At 36.6% G+C, this 25,832-nt stretch overlaps 1 protein-coding gene across 1 annotated transcript in view; it reads right to left on the reverse strand.

The window, feature by feature from the left end:
* SELENOF (selenoprotein F) overlaps positions 1-25,832 on the reverse strand; it is a 45,439-nt gene that overhangs the window by 16,194 nt on the left and 3,413 nt on the right. The window contains exons 2-3 of the mRNA XM_032867049.1: positions 22,705-22,872; positions 4,900-4,963 (exon numbers count right to left, since the gene is read on the reverse strand). Coding sequence (XP_032722940.1) covers positions 4,900-4,963; positions 22,705-22,872 — 232 coding nt within the window. The remainder of the gene's footprint in view (positions 1-4,899; positions 4,964-22,704; positions 22,873-25,832) is intronic.

Consider the following 25,832-nt stretch of genomic DNA (forward strand, 5'->3'; position numbering starts at 1 on the left):
TCAAATAAATAAAAATCTTTAAAAGAGCTTATAGAACATAAAGGAACAAGTCCCAGAACCTTGCCAAATAATGAGGAAGCTGCTGGAACTCTCTCGGTCAAAAGAGCAGGTGAAGGGGTGCCTGGGTGGCTCAGTGGGTTAAGGCCTCTGTCTTGGGCTCAGGCCATGATCCCAGGGTCCTGGGATTGAGCACCACATCAGGCTCTCTGCTGAGCAGGGAGCCTGCTTCCTCCTCTCTTTCTACTTGTGATCTCTGTCAAATAAATAAAATCTTAAAAAAAAAAAAGAAGAGCAGGTGAATACTATGATTTACATTCTCCCTCCACTGTGACAGTATAAACAAGATCAGGGCCCCCAGCCCACATCAGCCCCAGACACAGTGGGACATGGGCAGGGTGGGGGGTGGTGTTTAAAAGTTCATGGAGAATTTAAAGATCCAGCACTAGAACTCTCCTAGATGGGGGTACAGCTGCTGGCATTCTCTCCAGGTTGGAGGGGCTGGTGAGAAACATGGTTTATGAGGTTCTCCATACCTTGATAACTTGGATGGGAGGAGGGTCCAGGTACCCTAACCAGCATGTTGCTTCCTGGGTCCCCAGCCCATATCAACCCCAACCACTCCACCAAGCAGTTTCAGCACAGTCCACACCAGGACCCCCTGGTCAGATCCAGCAGTTGTGCCAATGTGACATGAACACAAAGCACTTTGCAACACTCCAACTCCATACCTCTTTGGCTCCTAAGAGTTTCCTAGGACACCCCTGGCACAGAGATTACTGGGACCTCCTGGCTCTCTCCTGGTTCAGGTCCAGGAACCCCCAGCCCATGCTGGCCCAGTTCTAGTACCCTGCCAGGACACTCGCTGCACTGAGCATTCTGTGATACCCTGACCTCACCCATTTCAGCTTCAGCTGTCCCACCAGGTGCTTTCTGCCTGGGGAGCCCTGGGGCAGCCACAGCCCATATCCATTGTAGCTTTAGCTGTCCTATCAGGGCACCCTGGGCACAGAGAGCTCCAGGACCACCTTGGCCCATACCTACTTCAGCTACAGATGTTCTACCAAAATGCCCCCTACAGAGAATACCTTAGGACCTCCCCCAGGCCCATGCCCCACCTTAAATCAAGCTGCCTTGCCAGGGTGCTTTCTGGAGAGCCCCAGGACACCCCAGCACACACTTGATCAGCTTCACAGTCTATCCAGGGGTCAACCATACACAAGACCATTCCTCCAAGTTTAGAAGTGGTTGTTCTGCCTAATTCACAGAAACAAGCACTTTAGAAAGTAAAGCAGACTGGAGAGACAGAAGAATATGCTACCAAAGCAAGAATAAGAAAGAACCTCAGGAAAAGAACTAAATGAACATAGATAAGCAATGGTCTGATAAAGAATTTAAAAAAAGTAAAGATGCTCACTGGACTGAAGCAAGTAAAAGAACTAAGTGAGGACTTCAACAAAGAGAAAATAGAAAGAAGAACTATCAGAGTTGAAAAATACAAGAACTGAAATGAAAAATAACTGGAGGAATCAACAGTACGTTAGCAGATGCTGAACAATGGAGCACTGATCTCGAAGACAGGCTATGGAATGCTTACTCGTTAAGCATCTGCCTACTGCTCAAGTCATGATCTCAGGGTCTTGGAATAGATCCCTGCTCAGCAGGAAGCCTGCTTCTCCCTCTTCCACTCCCTCTGCTAACGTTCCCTCTCTCACTGTGTCTCTGTCAAATAAATAAAATCTTCACAATGGGGTGCCTTGGTGGCTCAGTGGGTGAAAGCCTCTGCCTTTGGCTCAGGTCATGATCCCAGGGTCCTGGGATCGAGCCCCTCATCAGGCTCTCTGCTCAGAAGGGAGCCTGGTTCCCCCTCTCTGTCTCTGCCTGCCTCTCTGCCTACTTGTGATCTCTGTCTGTCAAATAAATAAAATCTTAAAAAAAAAAAAGGTATGGCGGGGGGGATGGACAAAATGGATGAATGGGAGTGGAAGATAAGGGCTTCTAGTTACGGAATGAATAAGTCATAGGGAAGGCAGTCAATGGTATTGTAATACCATGTGTGACAACTCACCCATGGTGAATATAGCATAAAGTACAGACTTGTCCAATTACTACAACTTACACAAATTATACCTGAAATTGATGTAAAATTGTGTGTCAGCTATATTTTAATTAAAAAAAAAAGTGTGGAATACACAATGGCATATTACTCAGCTATAGAAAAGAATGAGATCTTTCCATTTGTGACAACATGGAGGGGTCTAGAGTGATTAAGCTAAGTGAAATAAGCCAGACAGAGAAAGACAAATACCGTATCATTTCATATATATGTGCAATCTAAAAAATAAGTGAAATAACCAAAAAATGAACAGATTCTTAAATACAGAGAACTGGTGATTGCCACAGAGGAAGTGGATGGAGGGGTTGGGTGATTAAGGGGATTAAGAGATACCAGTTTCCAGTTATAAAATAAATACTAAGTCACAAAGATATAAAGAATATAGTCAATAATATTGTAATAACATTGTATGGTGTCAGATGATGACTACACACTTAATGTGGTTAGTACTGTGATATATATATATATAAAATTACCAAATCAGTATGCTGTACACGGGAAACACTGTATGTCAGTTATTCCTCAATAATTAAAAATACGAAGGATTATAAGAAAGTATTCACACTTAACACAACCAAAACATGGAAATTAGAAGAATCTTAGGAGCTGAACCTAGAATTGGCTTTGGAATATAATCTGGGACTTTTTTTCCCATAAATACTGAGTGTTAAGTTCAATAAAATGTTTCAGAATTTGATTCTCTTTTCTGGTATTATTTAACATTAATTTACTTTTCTGTTTTATGACATGTCTGTTTTAAATTAGGTGAATTTAAAAAATTACAATTATTGTTAAGATAAAGTATAATGAAAGTTATGATAATCCCAGAGGCTACTGGATATTGATGACAAAAGACCATAATGCAATGATGACATGAAAATTAGCTTGGTATTTGTAATTACTGTAAAAAGTGACACTGTCCTTCATGCCCTATTCCGGGTTATCTATAAGATAGTGAGTCAGAGGGGCGCCTGGGTGGCTCAGCAGGTTAAAGCCTGTCTTCGGCTCAGGTCATGATCCCAGGGTCCTGGGATTGAGCCCCACATCGGGCTCTCTGCTCAGCAGGGAGCCTGCTTCCCCTGCCCCCTCTCTCTCTGCCTGCCTCTCTGCCTACTTGTGATCTCTGTCTGGCAAATAAATAAATAAAATCTTAAAAAAAAAAAAAAAGATAGTGAGTCAGAAAGTGGGAATATAATAATGGTTATACTTAAAATATACCATCATCTCATGGACTCCGAAACACTGGAATTATACATAATTGTACTGACTATGGATACACATTACAGAAATAATCACTTCCATTTAAAAAAAACTTGTGTTTTAAATATTTATACACAGAATTAAAATCCAATTGCTTTCAAAAGGAAAAGACAGTATGACTACATGTATCCTAAGTATGACAATTTAACTACATATAAGAAATATATAGAATTAAATTCCACTACAAGGATTGATAAACTCCACTCAAGATTTTAAAGACTGAACTTCTGACTGTAGAAATTACTACCAAAGACATAATAAAATCTGCTATCACAAATAAGGCTAACTGTGGTAGTATCAAAGCTATTCTTAACCTCATAAAAATCCAAGTCACAAAAGATTATTAGTAAAACAAGTCAATAAATGTGAATAATATAATTAAAAAGCAATTTCTAGGAATAAGGATGATCAAACTATCATTTAGAGAAGTGATATAAAAACCAAAACCAACTATGGTACAATTCTGAGTGCGCTGAAGGGAAAAGAAAATCAGCATGAGGAATTTTTCCCTAAGCAGTATATACATTCTGTCCTATAGGAGAATGTATTTATTCTGACAAAGAATGTATTTAATTAGATGTGTATCTGCTTTGGGCCCCATGTACTATGTCCCCAAGCCAAACTATTATTCTATTACATTTCTGTCCCAAAAAGAGCAATATATTATTATAAAATAATTCTAGGTCAGCAATAAAGGGCATGTGTGAACACAGGTAATTTAAAAGATACTAAGTCCAAAAAATTCCCTTGCCATTAAGTAAACAAGGTGAGAAGCCATGAGAAAGTGAGCAGAAATAAAAACAAGGTGTATAAACCAAGCACTTACATATTTTAGTTATAAATGAAACAAACAAAACACTTCATTACCTTTATACAATTTCAGTTTTATAAAACTGATTTTCAAATGATATGCCAGGACAGAATAGAAAAGTCTTAGTCCAAGTCTTTCTGGAGATGCAAAGCTCCATTACTATTTGATGTCAACCAAAAGAATACATTTTCACAATTATCCTTTCAAATGTTTTTCCTTAAAATTTCCTGTGAGGATGTACATGGATGACTGCTTTTCCTCTGTACCTCAAGTTCTATGGTAATTAATTCTTAGCGATTTGTCACTTTGTACAGGTCTATTCTCACTTACTCTAACTATTCTTTATGAGCATTTTATATAAATCAACTTACATTTAAGATACATTAGAATGGTAGGTTATTTAAAGGGATTACATTTATATCTGGTAAAACAAAGGCTCCTGTAAATTTACACTTAAGTAAAGGAAAGGCTCTCCTAAGAATATAACCACTTCATCAGGTGTTGTATCAGACATTATGCCTACTTAAAATAACCTTATATTCAACGATTACTATAAAACTCTACCTCCAGAAAACAGAACGTGGAAAAAATACATACACTGTTGAGAAAGTATAATCCTAAAAATTCTTATTCTTGGGAATATGTAATGAAAGTATTCTTGTAAAATACTGATTTTAAATTAAAGTGAGAATTTACTGGAGAAAATTTTACATACCTTGGACTTGAGGGAACCTCCCCAATTTTCATCCACAAACTTCAAGAATAGCTCCTGCATAAAGCTGCAAAAGGAAAAACAAGAATTTAAAAAACTGGTATAATTTTAAGATTTTATTTTGGGAAGGGTAAAAGAAAGACAGTATGAATGGGGGCGGGAAGGCAGAGAGGAAGGGTGAGAGTCTTTCAAGCAGACTTCACACTGGGAGCCTGATGGCAGGGCTCAGTCTCAACCCTGAGATCATGACCAGAGCCAAAAATCAAGAGTTGGAAGCTTAAACAACTGAGCCACTCAGGCACCCCTGTTGTAATTTTAAAAATGTAGTTATTTCAGTTAAAATAAATATTATAGTTAAACAGATAGAATCAAATGTTCAGAGCTGGAGAGAACTATGTAGTTCCATTCTGATAGAAGAGGAAATGAGGCCCATGGATGTTAAATGATTGAGGAATTTAAGCCCTACTTAGTAAGAGATTGAAGAGAGGTGGAGAATTAACAATGAATCTGAATAGGTAAGATGTCTTTGAAAATTCTTCACAAAATTCTAAAGATTTCCTATAGTTTCGGGGCCCCTGGGTGGCTCAGTGGGTTAAAGCCTCTGCTTTAGGCTCGGGTCATGATCCCAGGGTCCTGGGATCGAGCCCCACATCGGACTCTCTGCTCAGCAGGGAGCCTGCTTCCCCCTCTCTCTCTGACTGTCTCTCTGTCTGCTTGTGATCTCTCTCTCTGTCCAATAAATAAATAATAAAATCTTAAAAAAAAAAAAAGATTTCCTATAGTTTCTTAGAATGCTAGATTGAACACAGGTTTGTATTCATCTATCCAACATAGGTATTTAAGGAGAGTTCTTTCTAGTTGGTTAAAATTAAGCAATCAATATTTAAAATTAAACAAAACCTCAATACTTTAAAAAAATTAACTACAGTATATACTATGTAAAGATACTAGAAAACCAGTAAAATATCATTAGAAAGAATTTTTGTTAAAGATCTGAGAGAGACAGAGAGGAAGAGAGACTGTGCACACGCGTGTGTGAGTGTATGTGTGTGTAGGGGGGGTGCAGAGGCCCAAGGTGGGGCTCTAGCTCACAAACCTTGAGATCATGACATCAGGACCTGAGCCACCCAAGCACCTCTCATTAGAAAGAATTTAAATGCAAATATTTTCCCTTAATGAATTCACTTAAAATAAATTAAATGATAAATATTGCTTTTCTAGCTATATAGGACCTGCACAATTTATAATAAAAGCTCATTATAAAAAAACTATAATGCAAAAATTTTATTACAATGAATTCAGCTGAAATGGATTCAATGGTAAACATCACTTTTTTTCAGCTGTAGAGCCTGACCCTTCTTTTTGTAGTGACATGGGGATGCTAGGGCTCTAAGAGAAGGCAGGCTATTATAAAAACATACTATATCGATTTTATTTATTGTTAGTCTTTACACTTTTTATTGTAGGTCTAAAAGCTGAAGATGGATTTTACTTTTAAGTTCTAAAATAGCATAAATATCCCATGCACTATGCAGGATGATTATTTTAAATACTTCGGAAAATATAAAAAAGTACAGAGTAGAAACTAGAAATTTACTTTAATTCCATTTATACCCAAGAGATAATTTTTATTTTTTTAACCATTTTGGAGATTCTGACCTAGATCAATAGTTCTTAAATTTCTGAGGGCCACAGATACTTTTGAGAGTCTGATGAACTTTTGCTTTGAGGCTATACATGGACTCTCTGAAACCACTGATGAATTTCAAATTAAGAACTCTGATGATCTCCAAAGATTCTCTGCAGCATTAACAATTTGATTAGGGGGATCTAATTTTATGCAGTAAGCTTTTTAGTTACTCTTGTTGGACAAGCCCACAGAATATCTTTAAAAATATCAGGTCATATTACCAATAAGATCATGAAAAGATGTTCAACATCACTAATCATTAGGAAAAAAGCAAATCAGAATCACAATGAGCTACCAACCATTTCACACAAGATAGGAAAAAAGCAAATCAGAATCACAATGAGCTACCAACCATTTCACACAACCATTTCACCAACCATTTCACACTATGATTAAAAACAACACAGAAAACCAGTGGTGATGAAGATGTGGAAAAATCAGAACCCTTGGGCACTGCTGCTGGTAAGGTAAAATAGTACAGGCACTACGGAAAGTAAAAAGGCGGTTCCTTAAAAAAATTAAACATAGAATTATATGATTCAGCAATTCTACTTCTAGCCAGAAGTTAGAAGCAACCCAAATGTCTATTGGCCAATGAATGGATAAACAAATGTGGTATATACATATAATGAAATATTGTCTTAAAAAGAGAAAATTATGACACATGCTATAACATGCATGAATCTTGCAGACAGGAAATAAAGCAATTACAAAAAGGATAAATACTACATGATTCCACTCTTATGAAGTACTTAGAGCAGTCAAGTTGAGAGACAAAGTCAAACGGTGGTTGCCAGGGGCTGGGAGAGGGAAGAAGAGGAGCATTATATATTGAGAATGGAGTTTCAGTTTAGAAAGATGAAAAAGTTCTGGAAATACATGGACACTTAAAAATAGTTAAAATGGTGAAGTTTACGCTATATATATATTACCAGAATTATGAAAGTTAAAAAAGTAGTAAGGCCATATTAAAATTCGGTTATTAGATTTAGCTTTTATTTTTAAGTCTGTGATCCCCTGGAAACTAAGTGGAGATTCCATTACCTTACATAATAGCATTTCTCTACAAAACTGTTTCCCAATATTCTCCATAACATGACATGTGGAAAATGGTTAACAACTTCATGAAGCACTGGGGTAGGAGGAGGATGCTTAGAACTGGAGATGACTAGCTTGGTGGGTCCTGTGCATCCCAGTCCCTATTTGGCTATTGCAAGGACTGAAGGAGTCTGTATCCCAGCAGACTTCTAAGGCATTCATGGAAAGCACTTCTTTGTACAACAAAACAAATGGTTAAAAATATTAGAAACATGTCCAATGAACAGGCAGCTCAGAAGTGACTTAATCCAGAAAAACTTTTGTTGATTTCCTATCTTGCAGGTACTTTCTGCAGAATTCCAGTTTTTTCTTTCTTTTTTTCTTAAAGATCTTATTTATTTGACAGAAAGAGCGTGCGCACATGCTCACACAAGCAGGGGAAGCAGCACAGGGAGAGGGAGAAGCAGGCACTCTGCTGAGCAGAGCCAGATGTGGGGCTTAATCCCCAGGATCCCTGGATCATGACCTGAGCTGAAGGCGGACTCTTCACTGACAGAGCCACCCAGGCACCCCAGAATTCTGTTCTTATAATGTGCTGTAAATATTCTGTAACTTAACTGTGGAAAGGAAATGTCTTATTTATCGTAACTATCCCCAGAACTAGACACAAAGCTTCTCACTGTATGTGTGTTGGAAAGAATTACTCATTTAACAGAATTAAATACCTCTTTTTTTGTTACATAACTTTAAAAATATTTCAAGTTCCTTTGATATACTTGTAGAGTTCGTTGTACTTAGTTTCAGTGTAGGGTAAACAAAAAGAAAATTTATCTTAGAGCTGCCTAACATTATTAATAACAAATTCTAAAAGCATTAGTTAATTTTTAAAAAAGATTTTATTTATCTATTTGACAGAGAGCGAGCAAGTGTGCACAGCAGGGGGAGCAACAGGCAGAGGGAGAGGGAAAAGCTCCCTGCTGAGCAGAGCCCGACCAGAGAGCCCAACATGGGGCTCAACCCCAGGACTCTGGGATCATGACCCAAGCTGAAGGCAGATGCTCAACTGACTAAGTCACCCAGGTTTCCCTAAAAGTATTAATTTGTGATGACAGTTGGCATTTCACTTATCAATTTGTGGTGTTCATAGAAAAACACTGGCTTTTCATGTTGAGTAAGTAATTTAACTACAAATTCTGATAAATTTTCAGTGACACAATCATAAGCATCTTTGGCATTACACAAATTCACATAAAAATATGTAACTTATAATAGGAATTCTCTAGGGCATAAAGGATGAAAGGATTTAAAAAGGTTAAACTTGTAATTCCCTGACTTTCCCCCTTAGCATTCGGACTTTTTAAAGTAACATCACTGGCATAGAAAAAATTCTGACCTTCAACATTTGTGGATAACTACCCACTGGAAGAGAAATCAAAAAAGTGATGTAACTTTTACAGAACAAGCTAATTTTTAAAATACCAAGTTGGTAGGCCTCTTTTTTGTAGGCCTCAAGAGGCTCATTTGTACAATCTATCTCTAGACTCTAGTAGGTACTTATTCCATTATATTATAATAACCCAAATAACTTAAATGAAAATACATGGATACCTTTAGAAAAATATAAAAATGACATGCAAAGCTGCATTTTTCCCTTGGGAGTCCACACCTATTTCCCTATATAAGTTATGATTAATAGGTTTTCCTAAACTTTCTAAACAATTCTGATGAGAAGCAAAAATATCAAACTACTTCAGTTCTGTAACTAATCTGCCTTATTAGTAACATGACTTTTGAATCCCCTAATTTCCACCTCATTTAAAAATTAGTGGTGTTTAAAACTGAAGTATAATTAACATAGTGTTATATCAGTTTCAGATGTACAATATAGTGATTCAGTTCTATACATTACTCAGTGCTCATCAAGTTAAGTGTGTACTTTTTTTTTTAAAGATTTTATTTATTTACTTGACAGAGATCACAAGTAGAGAGGCAGGCAGAGAGAGAGGGGGAAGCAGGCTCCCCGCTGAGCAGAGAGCCCCATGCGGAACTCGATCCCAGGACCCTGAGATCATGAACTGAGCCGAAGGCAGAGGCTTTTACCCAGAGCCACCCAGGCACCCCTAGTAGTAAAGCTTTTGTCAAGATTCAATTCCAGTCACTGAAGCAGCAGGTAACTGGTTTATCTGCTGACACTAACACACACACTTTGACTAATGGCATTCTTGCAAAGGCACAATGAATGAATATGGAGGATTAGGGAAAGGAGTTCAACTTTACTATTTTAGCAAATGAAGCTGGTAAATATAATTCTCTAATATTATATCCTTGAGATTATAGTATTTTTAGGTACTTTATAGTATTTTTATAGTATTTTTAGGAACTCTGAAAAAAACAAAGCAATGACTATATCTAAGGAAGCTAAGGATAAAGCTTATTCTACTACACTATAAAATGTTTATTTTTGTATCTTTAGTTTCTGCCTTAAGATTGAGAAAGCTACAAAACAAGCAAGGAAACATCTACCTTAATTTAAATTAAGTTTTGAGAAAGTAAGAGAACACTGAGGGAATCTTTCACTAAGATACAATTACTGTTCCATTGAAAAGCTCATTGAAAATGTATTAAAGTACAACAAAATGAAACAAAAACCAAGAAATAAAAAAAAATTTTTTTACATCACTACATTCTAAATTAAATTAGACGATTCTAACTACAAAATCTGAGGGAAGACAGAACAAAGTTTCTTCCAGTATTGTGATGAATAACAGAATTTGTTCACGTACCTAAAACAGACCTTCATAATAAAGAGTTAGGACTATAATGATTAGACTTTCACCTGAAAACAAAAACACCCACAGATACACCCCCTTCCCCATCAATAGTTACTGGTATGAATAATCCAGGGTCATCACCTGGGAACAATGCATTTAATTCTACTGATATTTAGGAAATATAATAGAATGAAAAGAAATAACCAGACACAACACCACCATATTTCCTGAGGTCAAAACATCCAAAGAATTGGTAAAAATGATCCTGAGCTTGAGTATCTTTTTTTTTCCTAAAGATTTTTTTCTATTAATTTGACAGAGAAAGAGAGAGAAAGAGAGACATCCCAAGGAAGCACAGTGGCAGGTAAAGGGAAAGGGAAAAGCAGGCTCCCTCCTGAGCAAAGGTCCAATGCGGGACTTGACCCCAGAGCCCTGATATGAAGGCAGAGGCTGCACTGACTGAGCCACCTAGGTGCCCCCTCACTTAAATATCTTAGTAAGTAGTTTTTTTGTTTGTTTGTTTTTGAAAATTTTACTTATTTATTTGACAGAGAGAGACACATAAGAGAGAGCACAAGCAGGGGGAGTGGGAGAGGAGAAGGAGGCTTCCCATTGAGCAGGGAGCCTAATGTGGGGCTCGATTCTAGGACCCTGGGATCACAACCTGAGCCGAAGGCAGACACTTAACAACTAAGTCACCCAGGCGCCCCTAGTAAGTAGTTTTAAAATAAAACCACTAGCCCCTTGGTAAAAATATTTTAGAAAATGGCAAAGTAGTACTTAATAAAAATTTCATTGTCTTTTTGCTCCTAAATGTTTGAAAAATACAGCCCATTTTTCTCTTAATTTGAAGAACTGAGATCCAGACAAAAATACAGTTCAACACCCAAATATTCAATAGTCTCCAAAAAATACCACAGGGATGCTATTATATAGCAGCAAAGGCTGCTTTTTAAAAGAGAATTCAATTGTTAGTGTTATTACCATACCAATATTGAACATCATTATTTGTCACAAAAATGGGCAATTATGATAATCTTTAAGCAAGGCTGCAAATATTTGAAATAAAAAACAGAACAACTGGCACAAATTACATTATGGCTGCTCTCTATTAAAACTGAAGGTAATCACCTCATATATACTAAGATACAAAAATAAAATTATAATAACCCAAAAACCTAAATATCTTAAATACTAAGAGTGCCAATATGAAAGTAGAACAAAAGACACTAGGCTGTTGCAAACATTTTGATTTTTTGCTCACTTTTTGACAAGCACACTATCAAGTTTAGAACTCATTACAGTACCCAGATGAGCTTTTAACACTTTTCTTCAAAAGGAAAACAGAAAACGTAGTTTCTACCTAAGGGGTATGCTTTTATGAAAAGTTATCCTCCTTACTGCCCCTTCTCCCATCCCCCACCATTGCACTAAGGGGCTACCTTGTAACTAGTTGAAGTCTACTGTAGCCTTCTTTCATTGAGGCTACCAGTTTCTCAAGGCATCTTTATTCACCCTTCCAACCCAGTAAATCGTCAGATCCTGAAGGTTTTATTGCCTAAATCCTTTCAGATCTGTCCCTTCTCCATTTTTACTACCAATATTTGGCTTAAGCTCTTTATCTTGCCTTTGGAAAACGTCAATGTAGGTTATTTTTCTGGCAACAGTATTCCCCTCTGTCCTACCAACTATCCTTCATACTGATGACAAAACTCATTGAAATACAAATCTGATACCAGTTGTTTATAATCTTTTAATTTTGTCCCCTGCCTATAGGATAGAGTCCAAACTTCTTTTCAAGACATACAGGCACTACTCTTCCTAACCAGCATCATCTATCATCATAACCAAGCTATTTGATTTATCTAAGAAGGCCATCTTTTTCATGACTTTGCCTTTTCAGTAAATTTTCCTTTTGCCAGAGAGGACTTTCTCCTAATAATTTTCCAAGTTAGCATAAACAGCAACTTCTGTATAAGCAAGTGGTGGTATTTACCTCAACTGTCAAAAGGTAGTATGTCCTTCCTTCTGTGTGCTATCATGGCACCTGAGTATATTTTATTTACACCACACTTCTTGCTTAATTCTTTAAAGAAACCAATGCATCTGGAAATAACAAAGAAACCATACAGAAGGGTACAGAAGTAAAACTTTTCCTCTGCCTCCCACCTGCACTCAGTAACTTTTTAACTATTTTTAGTTCTTCTGTTGGTCACTTTTATAGTGATTAATGTGGTTATATCTATAGTTCTGAATACATCAATTTTAAGAGAATATATAGATCTTGTCCTCTTTTCAACTTCTATTTATTTTATTTCTAACTCTTTAAATGGGCACCTTCCTAACACTGGATATTATGTTTTAGCCTAATAAAATATCCTGCCAACTACATTCTAGTTCCATGCCTATTTCTTCTACTTGACTCCTTAAGGACAGTGACTACTGTCACTTTGACATTCTTCAAGCCTACACCAAGAAGAAATATTTATTTTTAATTATTTTTTTAAAAGACTTTTTTTTTTTTAATTATTATTTATTGAGCAGAGAGAGAAAGAGCACAAGTAGGCAGAGCGGCGGGCAGAGGGAGAGGGGGAAGCAGGCTCTCTGCTCAGCGGAGAGCCTGATGCGCCGGTTCGATCCCAGGACCCTGGAATCATGACCTGAGCCAAAGGCAGCCGCTTAAATGAGTGAGCCACCTAGGTGCCCCAAGAAGAAATATTTAGTGTATAAACAAAGTTTATTTTGACTCTGAGATAGGTATGTCTACGAAATACAATTGTAAGGCAGCCTGGAAACAGAACATGAATTACTTTAATGGTTTATTTCCATTTTAAATATTGTAATCTGCAAATGTCATTAAAATGTTTTAATATGCTTAGACTCTTGATCTAATTTATAAATACCAAAAAAACTGACATTTTAAAATTAAAGACAGATGAAACACTACGTTTAGAAAATATTAAAAAATTAAATATTTCAGTTCAATTAAATAATTATACAAAATGTTTAAAACTTCTGTTACATAAATGATACATATATTTATAACCATTTACTAGCTGATGACTTTAGGTAAGATCTCTGTCTTAGACTCAATTAGAAAATGGGGATAATAATGGTACTTATTGCAGAGTTGTGAAGATTATATAAATTAATTCAGATAACGGACTTGCAACAGCGCCCTTCATCTAGTAACAAATGTTAGTGGCCATTACGAAGTAAATATTTGTGTTGGTATGCAAGAGTCTTAGCAATTCTTTCAGTAAATTAGAACTGCTGCCAAACATTATTCACATCTTTTAAAAAAGCTCCTTAGTGACTAATGTTTTTATATTATAATTAGAATAATCTGTTTAAGATTTATATTTGTTTCTTTTAAAGAAATCAGTTCATGTATTGATGCTACAGACACACTACAAAAATGAAGCTATTTTAAGCAACTGTGAAATTTCTTTAGTGACTACAATTTCACGCACAGTTGGCTTAACCTCCATTTCATCCTTCTATGTTTCACACACCAATAGCATCTCTACCCGTAGCAGATAGGTTAAAGCTTAATACATGCCACTTTCTTGCTTAAGCGGTCTTCTAAATTACTCTGAAACTGGCTACAGATTTTCCATGTAAACTGAATAGAACTAAATGTTTTGATGTTCTTTTACCTAATTATGAAATACTATGTGACATATTTAAAATGTTTGGGCCTTAAATAAGCCAAATTTGTTAATATATCCTCGAAAACACCAGGTAATGGGAGTCATTAATGTCTACTGTATACGGAAAAATAAAGATTAAGTAATTTAAAATAAAAACTAGTGACGGAATTGTTAACTAGAAATGCAAAAGGGACCTTCGAAAAGTCAGTCTGGTGTTTTATATTTAACTCATTCATTTTCTTCCAGCAAGCCTGTGAAATAGGTATTCACATTTTCAAGATGAGAGACAGAATAGAGGTAAAAACTTGAGACTCTATAGTGCCTGGATGGCTCAGTTGGTTAGGAGTCTGCCTTTGGCTCAGGTCATGATCCCAGGGTGCTGGAACTGAGTCCTGCTTTTGGCTCCCTGCTCAGTATGGGGGCCTGCTTCTCCCTCTCCCTCTGCCCATCCCACCCACTTGTGTTCTATTTCAAATAACTAAAATCTTAAAAAAAATGAAGTAAAAATAAAAACTTGGGAATCTGGAGTCAAAAAGACTTGAGATGAAGCCAGGTTATGGCACCTAATTGCTTAGGTAACTTTAGATAGATAACACCCTAGTTTCCTCTTCTGTTAAACAGGGATAGTAGTATTACATTATAGTTGTTGTAAGGATTAAATAATGTAGGTTAGATACTTTAGCGTATAACCAAGGTACGATAAACACTCAAAGGTGAGCCAGTTAATTACTTAACAAAAGTGAAGATTCCAAAGTAATTTGCTAACTCAAAGTCACAAAACTAGTAGCTAAGATAATAACTAAACTCTTTCAAAAACTTCAATAAACAGGCAAAAGGGGATAAACTTCTAATAAATTAAACCTATATTAATATTTCCTCTCTACTGTCTCTGGCTTGCTAGGAATGCATGTACATGTGAAGGAAGAAAACGGGAATGCTACTATATGCTATACAAAGTGGACCAATTAGCATTAGTCTAATTCCAGTCAAGTAATGGAATGGGAAGTGGAAGGGATCTAACTATATTCTTAAAATTATTTTATGCACTATTTAGGTCCGCTCATTCAAATTTAGTGTAATACAATCATTACCAAAGATAAATATTTTTTACTTTTTAATATTATCTTAGTATATTTTTAAGTGAAAATAAAAGCACTCTATCAAATGTCTGAACTGCTGAGCTATTTTCCAGAACCAGTAATGGTATAATTTGGTGATCTACAGTCTAGGCTTCTACTTGTATCCTGTAAATGAGACCAAGGGTGTTCCAAAATTCAAATAAAAGAAATTTAAAAAGTCACTTTAAAGCTTTTCTCCTCCAAAATTTTCTTAACCTTTGAAATCTGTTACCATGTATTAGTTTACAAAGATAAGCAGCAGAGGAATGTTAGTATGAAAATAACTGCAATTAGTCTGATAACTTGCTTTTTTTCACAAAGTGATCATTTCTATACTACAAATAAAATTTGATTTACTTTGTTATTTCTGCTTTTAAAGAGTATCATAGCCTCAAACTGATGTGTCATCTGAAACTTTGAAAACCAGTAATTATTTTATTCTAAACTTACTTTATAAATTTATTTTTTTTAAAGGATTTTATTTAATTTTACAGAGAGAGAGAGAGAGAGAGACCGCATGAACAAGCACAAGTAGGGGGAGCAGCAGAGGCAGAGGGAGAAGCAGGATCCCTGTTGAGCACAGAGCCCTACACAGTGCTTGATCCCAGGACCCTGGGATCATGACCTGAGCTGAAGGCAGATGCTTAAACAACTGAGCAACCCAGGCACCCGCTAAACTGACTTAAAAAAAAAAAAAAAAAAAAGGGTCTCATTCAATTTCTGGAATAGGTTTATCTTAAGACAAAACTCCACTTCATCAATTTTTTTGGGAGAGAGAGGGCACATGTGAGTGGGAGTGGGTAGGAAGGGCAGAGGGAGAAAGAATCTTAAACAGGCTCCATGCCCAGCATGAGTTCAATGAGGGGCTCAGTCTCCTGACCCTGAGATCATGACCTGAGCCAAAATCAAGAGTCAGATGCTTAACTGATGAGCCACCCAAGTGCCCTGGTTTTGAAATTTTTTTTTTTTTAGTAAAATCCTTCCTCTCCAAATGCAATTTTCATATGCATTTTAAACTGATCAGAATGCTACATATTTTTAAAATTCATTTTTGTAGTATTTTTCTTTAAAATATGTTAATCAGCAGGACTCAAAAATTTGAAATCAGGGTTATGTCTGACATAATTTATTTCTTCATTTTGTTCCACATAAACAAGTAGTTGTGAATGGTGAAAAAGTTTTCATACTACTAATTCTGTTACCATATTTCTTCTTGTTCTTGATTCAACTGATTCAGGAGCTCAAAAGTGGAGTAACAGAAAATTTTGTTCTAAATTTTTAAGACTGGGAAGTATAATAGTTCATGTTGTATCTCTTACCTATTTTTTAAAAATCCTACTTTGCCAACAGCAATTATTATTATGCTATTCTTGGGTCCTCTAAATTTTTCGTTTTTAACCAGCAAATCAGATACTACCACCAGCCCCAACTATTCACCTAGGATTTATTATACGCCAGGAACTATTCTAAGCAGTGTACACACATTAACTCGTTTAATCCTCATAACCACCCTATGAGATGTTAACTATTATTATCTCCAATTTATAAATAAGGAAAAAGACACAGAGTGATCAAGTAATTTGTCCAAGATTGTCAGCTGAGTAAAGACTATTTTTTTAAAAAAGATTTTATTTATTCATTTGAAAGAGAGCAAGCAAGCACATGAGCAAGGCGGGGAGAGGCAGAGGGAGAAGCAGTCCCGGCTGAGCATGGAGCCTGACGTGGGGCTAAATACCAGGACTATGACCCGAGCCAAAGGAAGCCGCTTAACCATCTGAACCACCCAGAAGCCCCAAGACTTTCTGAACCTAGCTTGGTTCCAGAGCCTGTGCTCTTAACCATTACTCTAAATTCCCTCCTTACACAATCAAGAATTAATAAACAACAAATTAAGTTGAAAACACTTGCTTTTGGGTTCATATATTTGACTAATTCAGCTAACTCAATTTTTTCTCTCTCCAAAGGTATGCTGGATTCATCACTAGCCAAATCTTCAGGAAGATAACTCACAGATAAGGTAGGTGTAAATGCAAAAGAACAGGAAGTACTAAAAACCAACTAAATAACTGATCATTATTTAATTAAAAATTAAAATATTTCAAAAGAAAAAGGGAAGCAGTGGGACTATAAGGATCTTGATGAACTAAGATCTTAAAGAGAACAGGTGCCATCTAAGGAAACAGGGGCAAACAATGAAGGAAAAATACAAAAATCCTATAATAACTATGTCCAGAAGAAGCTGAAATGATTAAGATATGAAAACCTTAAATGAACGAGAGGAAAAAAGCACAAGTTGCCTTAATCAAGTTCAAATACACAGAACTGCTAAGATTATAAAAAGATGAGAAAAACACCCATCTATTGAAATACTATAATCTTATAAATTTCAGATAACGGAAGTTAAAAAAATTCTTAATAGAAAAAAATTTGATTTATGCTTCTCCTCAGGAAAATTCCAGGAAACTTTTAATCTGATAGAGGTGTATTGTTTGAAAAAAATACCTATTAAGGTTATAGCAGTCAGACCTCGATCTCAAAATCTGTGTTAAAAATAATGTCTATTTTTAGATTTGGGATGCTTGCAGTATCTTTATAAATAAAATATACAAACGAGAGATCGACATTTAGATGAACAGTTATAACAAGTGTTATTCATCGGTAACTGCCAACATAAAGACAAATCTTTTTATATTCAGCATAAGTGAAATATATGGACATATATACATATATATTTTTAAATTACCTTTTCTATGTCTACCAGTAGTTGATCAAGTTACTCTCTGGCCTACAAACTTCCACTGGCTCCCATTCCCTCAAGAGAAAGTCCAGACCTCTTAGCATAGCTTAAGACTCACGATGTCCTGGTTCCTGCTTGTATTTCTGGACTCATCCCTTGCCATCTTGCACTCTTGGTCTATCTCCTGTATCCAGAGATGCCATTTCGATTCCCGTTTCTTCTTCTCACCTGGGTACATTTTCTATCAATTCTCAACCTAGATCTTACTTAGATCTTAGCTTTGTTCCCTTTACTCCTAGCATACCACACCTATCCCTCTAGCCTTACTTGCCTGCTTACCAGTCTATCTCCCCACTACACTGACTGTAAGCTCCTTGAGGGTAGGGACTGCCCTTCAGTTTTGTTGTTGTTGTTGTTTTGTTTAAGATAGACAGATTTATTGATTGATTGAGCAGGGGGAGAGGGAGAGAGAAAAATCCCAAGCCAACTCTGGAATGAGCGTGGAACCCGATTCAGGGCTTGATCTCAAGACCTTGAGATCATGACCTGAGCTAAAATCAAGAGTTGGATGCTTAGCCGACTGAGCCACCCAGGTGCCCGATGGCCTTCAATTTTTGTATCAGCAATGCCTAGGTTGGTGCCTGGTATATAAAAAGCACTTGGTAAGCGTTTAATGGAAAAAAAAAAAAAATCACCGTTTCCAACTTATTCTTAGTAAAAACAGCCTCACTCAAGGACAAAAACTTATGAAATACTATATGCTAAAGGCCAGGGATTCAGAAAGACACCATCTTAGACTTCAAAGAGCATAATTTTATGGAATGAGAAAAAAAAGCAAAATAATAGATACAATATAGTGAAGGTTAAGTGCATATCAAGGTCTCTTCAGTGCTTTGAGAATAGAGGTGTAGGTAACATAACCTGGGAGTCCTAGTGGTAGAGAGGTAAGGGAGCTGAAATTAGGGAAGCCTTCCCAAAAGGGTAGACACTTGAGCTAAATCTTTAAAAAGACAGATCAGATAGTAGCTATTTACTCTATTCACAGTGGGGTGTGGGTAGGAGGGGAGAGTAACACTTATGGGATTGCTTACCTAGTATCTGCTCTTCAGTGCTTCAACTCTCTGTACCCCAGTGCAACATTCCACATAGCTGCTGTGGCAGCCAATGGGCCCTGTATTATTCTCTATCTTGGCCAAAAACTGGTTAGTGATCTAACCTGAGCTAGTAACAATCCCTGCCTAAAATATTTCAAAAATATCAATGAGAAAGAATTAATCCTTTTCTCATGGGAAAAGCTAAAAGATACAACACTTGGGAACTGGCAGTTACTATGTTGTCCCATCACAAGGAAAAAGTCAGTCAGTAGTGGAAAAAAAAAAATGTTCCCTTCCTTTCCATCTTAAGATTTTATATATTAAGCTGAAGTTACTCATGCTATCTGTATAAAATACTAACTGTATAAAAGTAGCACCAAGATTTAAATAAAGTCAAATATTTTTTCTTTCATTAGTTTACCTTTTTCCTTCCAACTACAAATCAGTACACTCTTTACAATTAAGCCAATATCCTAATGTATATAAATGGTATCTAGATACATAGTTATGAACAAAACTAGTAGTAAATTAACTTATCAAAAATTCTCATTCTAGGTAGTACTTGTGATGCTTACTAGTAGGTCCTATATGAACAGAATGGGTAGGGGAGAAGGAAACCCAATAAAAATAATGGAGTACATATTTACGGAATAAGAGATTTAAAAGACATTTTCTGCTATTAAGATTTTTTTTTTTTTTAAGCAAATTTTAAGCTTCTGGCTATCAAAGACTAACTTCAGCCTGTTAAGTGAGTAAGCATTACTAAAAATGATTAGCCTCATCTCTGGAAAGGTTTATAAACCATATCACTAAGAACCAAAGTGAATGATACTGGTTAGACTTCCTTTTTTTTTTTTTTTTTTAAAGATTTTATTTATTTATTTCACAGACAGAGATGACAAGTAGGCAGAGAGGCAGGTGGGGGGTGGGGAGGAAGCAGGCTCCCTGCCGAGCAGAGAGCCTGATGCGGGGCTCGATCCCAGGACCCTGAGATCATTACCTGAGCTGATGGCAGAGGCTTAACTCACTGAGCCACCCAGGTGCCCCACACTTCTTAATTATATATAAATTGCTAAAACATTCCTGTATATAAAGTAATTTTCTCTTCTAAAGAATTTATATTTACAATGATTTACCCAGACATATACACACAAAGACATGTTTAAGTACTTTTAATGTTTTTAATGTAAGGTACTAGTCTATGCAGGTTTTTACTTTTATTAAACTAAGACTAAATTAAACTCTGATTTCAAAATTAAGCCTTAAGCCAGGGTTGAGATAGACAAAAATACTGCATATGTTACATTTGCTCATGTACCAGTAGTCTAGACAGCAGTGTTGCACACATTAAATCAAGTCTCACTTTTATATTTGAACGTGGTTTGCATCTAAATGGATGCTTGTCCAACATGCCATACTCTGTATGTCCTGCAATATTTCTAACGGTTTCTGACATGTTTTGGTTCTACCATTGATTTTGTACAACACTGTATTAGCAAATGCTTAATGAGAAGTAAGTATATTGTAGAGATGAGGGGAAACGTGTAAAGAAAAAACAATGGATACAGCATAAAAGTTATGTTAGGATACAGGCTCACTTGTACTTAACAATTACTTCAGCTTGTAATTAGTTAGGCATATATTAACTGGTAGACTATTTGCTGATGATTATTGCTGAACTTTAAGTGCTGAGAAGTGTCAAGATACCACAAAGAGCTCAATTAATAATTAAAAGTGAACGGGAATTTAATTTGAGAAGCATGTGATTTAAGGTTGGTTGTAATAAAAGTATAACATAAAAATAGTATGCTATGAAGGATTACTGAGAAAGGGAAGTAAAAAAAAAAAAAAAAAAAGCTTTTATACGCACCTGGTTTACAATTTGGGAGTATTTGACACCACTTAAAGGAGAGAGCTTCTCAATTTAGCCTAATTATAAGACAAGGAGTGTGATAAACACTGTTTATTATTATAAAACACCCCTTGTTATTCAATTCTTTTAAGTTTGGTGTCTCAGGAAATAATCATTGTTGATTAAGTAGTATGGACCATAGAATAACAGCATTATGATTAGAAGATGACATATAGATTCCTCTGGCAATTTGTCCCACGTGAAAATCTCTAAATAAATAAATCCATGCCCCCCCCCAAAATCAAGAGGGAAGGGTCTTACTAAATTAAGTAAGTCATACATCTTAAATCTATTTAAAATCAAGTTTTTAAAACTTGTTTAGATATGACCTTATATGCAATGAAGACTAATTCATATACACAGAAATTTTTTTTTTTTTTTTTTTTTAAGATTTATTTCTTTGACAGAGTGCTAGTGAGAGAGCACAAGCAGGGGGACTGGGAGGGGGGAAGCAGGCTCCCCACTGAGCTGGGAGCCCAATGCAGTGCTTGATCCCAAGACCCCAGGATTATGACCTGAGTCAAAGGCAGACGCTTAACCGACTGAGCCACCCAGCCGCCCCTAAAAATCTTCTAAATGTGAAAATATATCAACAGTATATGTGAACCAAGAAAATGAAAAACACAGAAGACTTAGGAGCCATCCTGGGGACAGGAGGAATTTCAGGTTCATAACTGAGGAACTGAATAGTAAATTTTGGTTAAATATTAACACTTTTAAAGGTTTGCTTACTTTTTTAGAATGGTAAAACGATACTTGGGGTTAGAAATAAACCTTTACTACCTAGCAAGAATACAATTATAGAAAGCTTTACAAACTGTGAACACATTGTAACAGAATTCAGTATGTACAAGTGAAAGAGAATGTGAAAAGGAAACCTAACAGAGATGCTAACTCTTTTTCTCATTCCAAACACAGGGGACTCACTTATTCAATTTTATCTGGCTTATATAAATGATCTTTTCAGGCTACTTCTTCATTTTAAAAAGTATAGGGGCTTTTATGAAAAAAATTAAGAACTGAGTAAGTTAACTATTAATTTGAACAATGGGACAAAACAGTAGATTTTATTGGACAGTCAGAACTACCTATCCTTAGCTGTTTTCATGTGTTAAAGATGAGATTAGCTGTCTATTAATATTGGTAACAGCCATGTAAGTTAACAGATCATATTCTTTGTTAACTAGATAAAAAGTTTATTTATCACCTATAATTATGTGCCAGGTAGTAGGTGCTATACTTTCCTTTTTTTAAAAGATTTTATTTATCTGGCAGAGAGAGAGAGAGGGAGAATGTGCACGCATGAGAGAGAAAGCACAAGAGGGGTGAGGGGCATAGGGAGAAGCAGACTCCCCGGTGAGCAGGGAGCCTGATGCAGTGCTTGATCCCAGGACGCCGGGATCATGACCTGAGCTGAAGGCAGATGCTTACCCTACTGAACCATCCAGGCACTGTAGGTGCTATACTTTCATCTCAAATTTCACTGTAAGACTGAGTTCTTATTACAAATGAACAGAAGCATCTTCATGTGGCCAGAAGGATCCAAGCATGCTATAGTAATTTTGTAACCCCTCTGCTAAACCACCATGGTAGAATGAGGTCCTAGTATATAAACCCTAACTTTCCTTCCTAGTTGCTTTAATTGGTCTAGTGGCCCAGAAAGTAATCAGTTGACTTTCTAAAACTACAAAATGTAAAAGCTAGGGATTTTATATTTAAGTTGATAAAGCAATTTAACATTTCACCATATCTCAACCACACCAACTAATGGAAGAGAGATACTAGAAAACAGTACCTTTTTAGTTTCAAATTGTGCTTCTTCCTGACAGCATCCTCTACAGTCAGGATCCAGCTGAAGCAGGTTAAACTGTCCAAGAAGATCACAAGAGCTGCAGAGCAAGTTGCTGGAGAAGCCCAGCTCTCTGCAAGCCTCTGATGAAAACTCTGCCCCGAACGCAGACACCTGAAAATAAACAAAATGAGAAATAAAACGCTATTCTATATTTATACTGGAAAACAATAATTCTTACATAAAACAGACTGAGGTAAGATGAATGAAAGGACTTATGCAACCAATCAGCAAAAGCAGGCTTTCAAAAATATCTGTTCTCTTCCCTTATCCATTCTCTCATGCATGTCTCAGTGAATACGGTATACCTTCATTTAAGTCAATCCCTCTACCCCGTGGTTTGCAGCTTATCTTCTGCACTTCCATAGGGATTTAATTTAATTGGTAAAACTCAATTCTTCAGCCTATTCAAACCTTACGGTTTTAATTGCTCTCCCCACGTTCTGTCATCTCTGAATTGTTACTTTAGTCTAGCTTCTGACTCTACCACTCAACTAAACTTGCCAAAAATCACTAAATACAAAGGCATTCAAAAGGCTCCAGCTGTTCTTCCCATCGCCTGTCCTCCTTCTTAAGTGCTGCTGTTTCCCATTTCTATTTCTGGCTCTCTCTTTGCTTTACGTATTTTCTATAGATGACTGCATCTTCCCCAAGGCTTCAAATACCTACTTACTGAGAACTCCGGAGTCTTTTACTTGAGTGTCAAACTTCCAAAGCCAACAGTCTAACTGACCTCATTTATATTATATGTTCCATTGGCATAGCAAATTCAAGATCTCTGACACTGAAACTTATCTTTTCTGCTTAAATCTATTCCTCCCAATGTACCTAATAACTTAGTAAAATGGCGCTATTTTCCTGGACCATCTAGCTGCCCAGGTCAGCCATCCTAGATTCTATATTTTCGGCCATTCCTATAAACAATTAATTAATAAGCCTTGACAATTCTGTTTCTTAAAGAGCTTTCAAATTATTTCTTTCCTCAGTGGCTTAAATGGTCATTGCCAGTCCTACCTTTATTTACTTCTCCAATCCCATTCTACTTTCCAACTATAATGAATTCCTGGAAGAATAAAATTCCTATTCATACATTTGCTCATACTTTTCCTACATCTAAGGTTCCTTTTCATCTTCTTAATTTCAACTTATTTCCAAGAACCTGATCAATATCAGTCTTCAGTAAGCCCTCTGGGAGGGCGGGGGGCGGAGAGTCAGATCCTAATCTTTAGCCATAGTGCTTTTCAGAGAAATAAATTTGTGCACAGTTCTAAGACAGCATCACTCATGACACTACTACTACGTAAATGTAGAATTGTTTGATTGCCTAGTACTGTTAACTCTTTTGATGCCAAGCATTAAACCATTATTACTCTGTTTTTAAAGCACTTGTGCTAATTCTCATGTGTGCTGAACAAATGAACTGGTGAAAACTACAGCCTCAAGTAGGGGTAATTTCAGATTGTTTGAATGGAATTGGATGATTGTTTAGGTCAAGGATATGCAAACTTTATGTAGAGGGCCAGATAGTAACTATGCTAGGCTTTGGTGGCTAAATGGTTTTGGTTTTTTGTTTTTTTTTTTTAATTTTATTTTATTTTTCAGTGTTCCAAAATTCATTGTTTATGCACCACACCCAGTGCTCCATGCAATACGTGCTCTCCATAATACCCACCACCAGGCTCACCCCACCCTACACCCCCCCACCCCCAAAACCCACAGTTCTGTTGCAAATACTCAACTCAGGTACAACATCACAAAAGCAGCCCAGACAAAAGTAAGGGAGTGGGTGTCTTCCAATAAAACTTCACATAAATAGGGCCAGCTGGACTTGGCCCACCAGTAATAGTTTGTCAAACCCTCTTCAGGATGAACAAGGTAGATAAAAACACAAGGGCATTTGCCAATGTAAAAAACTAAGGAGTGCTGTCATACTCTCCCAAGATGATGATTATCCCATTGGTCTTGTGCCAGCCAGTCAATACCCTAATTTGATACCTTATACATCCTTCATTTTACCTCAGTAATAATGTGGAATGTATGTAATATTCAAAATAGATCGCAGCCCTGTGGGAGGCACTGAAGACACGTGCTTCTGTACTAGTACTTTGAGTAATTTCTTGATTAGTAAAGTGATATGCTTGACCTATTTCACAGGTTAATTTACATTTTCCACAGATGGCCACACCAATATATATACATCACCCCACATGGTGTTCTTACAATGTGACTGGCACTCTTCTACCGAGAAGTTTAGTTTCCCTTCCCTTGAATTTGGGCAGGGGCTTGTGACTGATTCTGACTAACAGAGTACAAAAGAAGGAATACTCTGTGGTTTTTGAGGGTAGGTCATAAAAAAGGAAAGAGCCTCTGCGTGGTAAGTACTCCTACACACTGTGTCTTTGCCTCTCCCAGAATACTCAACTTTGGAACTTAGCCACCATGCTGTAAGGTAACCTAAATCAGACGGACAACATGGAGAGTCCCATGTAGAGAGCAACTGAAGCCCCCAGCTGACAACCATCATTAATTAGACATATGAATAAAGAACTTCGTATTTCAGACTTTTCAGCAGAGACACCATGGAACACATAACTCACCCTGCTGTGACCTGTCCGAATTGCTGACCCACAGAATCTAAAAGCAAAATAATTGTTTTATACCAATAAAGTTGATGGTGATTTGTTTTTCAACCATGGTAACTAACAAAGGCAATAAAAGTGAAATCACTTTGAAACCATGAACTTGTTAACAAATATAAGAAATTGTTATTGCCAAAGCACGTTTTACAAAACAAAAATTTCAAGTGAATGATCATGCAATCATATTATTGGTGTTATTCTGGCATTTACTGCGCACCTACTGACAGGTGGCATAAATATGCAAAATGTGTTTTTGGTCTGATGACATCTTGATTCAAATGCTAGCACAGAGCAATCTTACTTCTGAAATTCTGAATAGGAATAACTGTGATTTATCTAGCAGTTTTGAGGATTAAAGGAGAAAAAGTGAATGAAGCCTCTAGTTTTCTACCCAGGACACAGTGGGTCCCTGACAGATGTTTGCATTATGCACTT

This window comes from Lontra canadensis, unplaced genomic scaffold, assembly GCF_010015895.1.
Source record: "Lontra canadensis isolate GAN:19392208 unplaced genomic scaffold, GSC_riverotter_1.0 scaffold33, whole genome shotgun sequence".
Taxonomy (NCBI): domain Eukaryota; kingdom Metazoa; phylum Chordata; class Mammalia; order Carnivora; family Mustelidae; genus Lontra; species Lontra canadensis.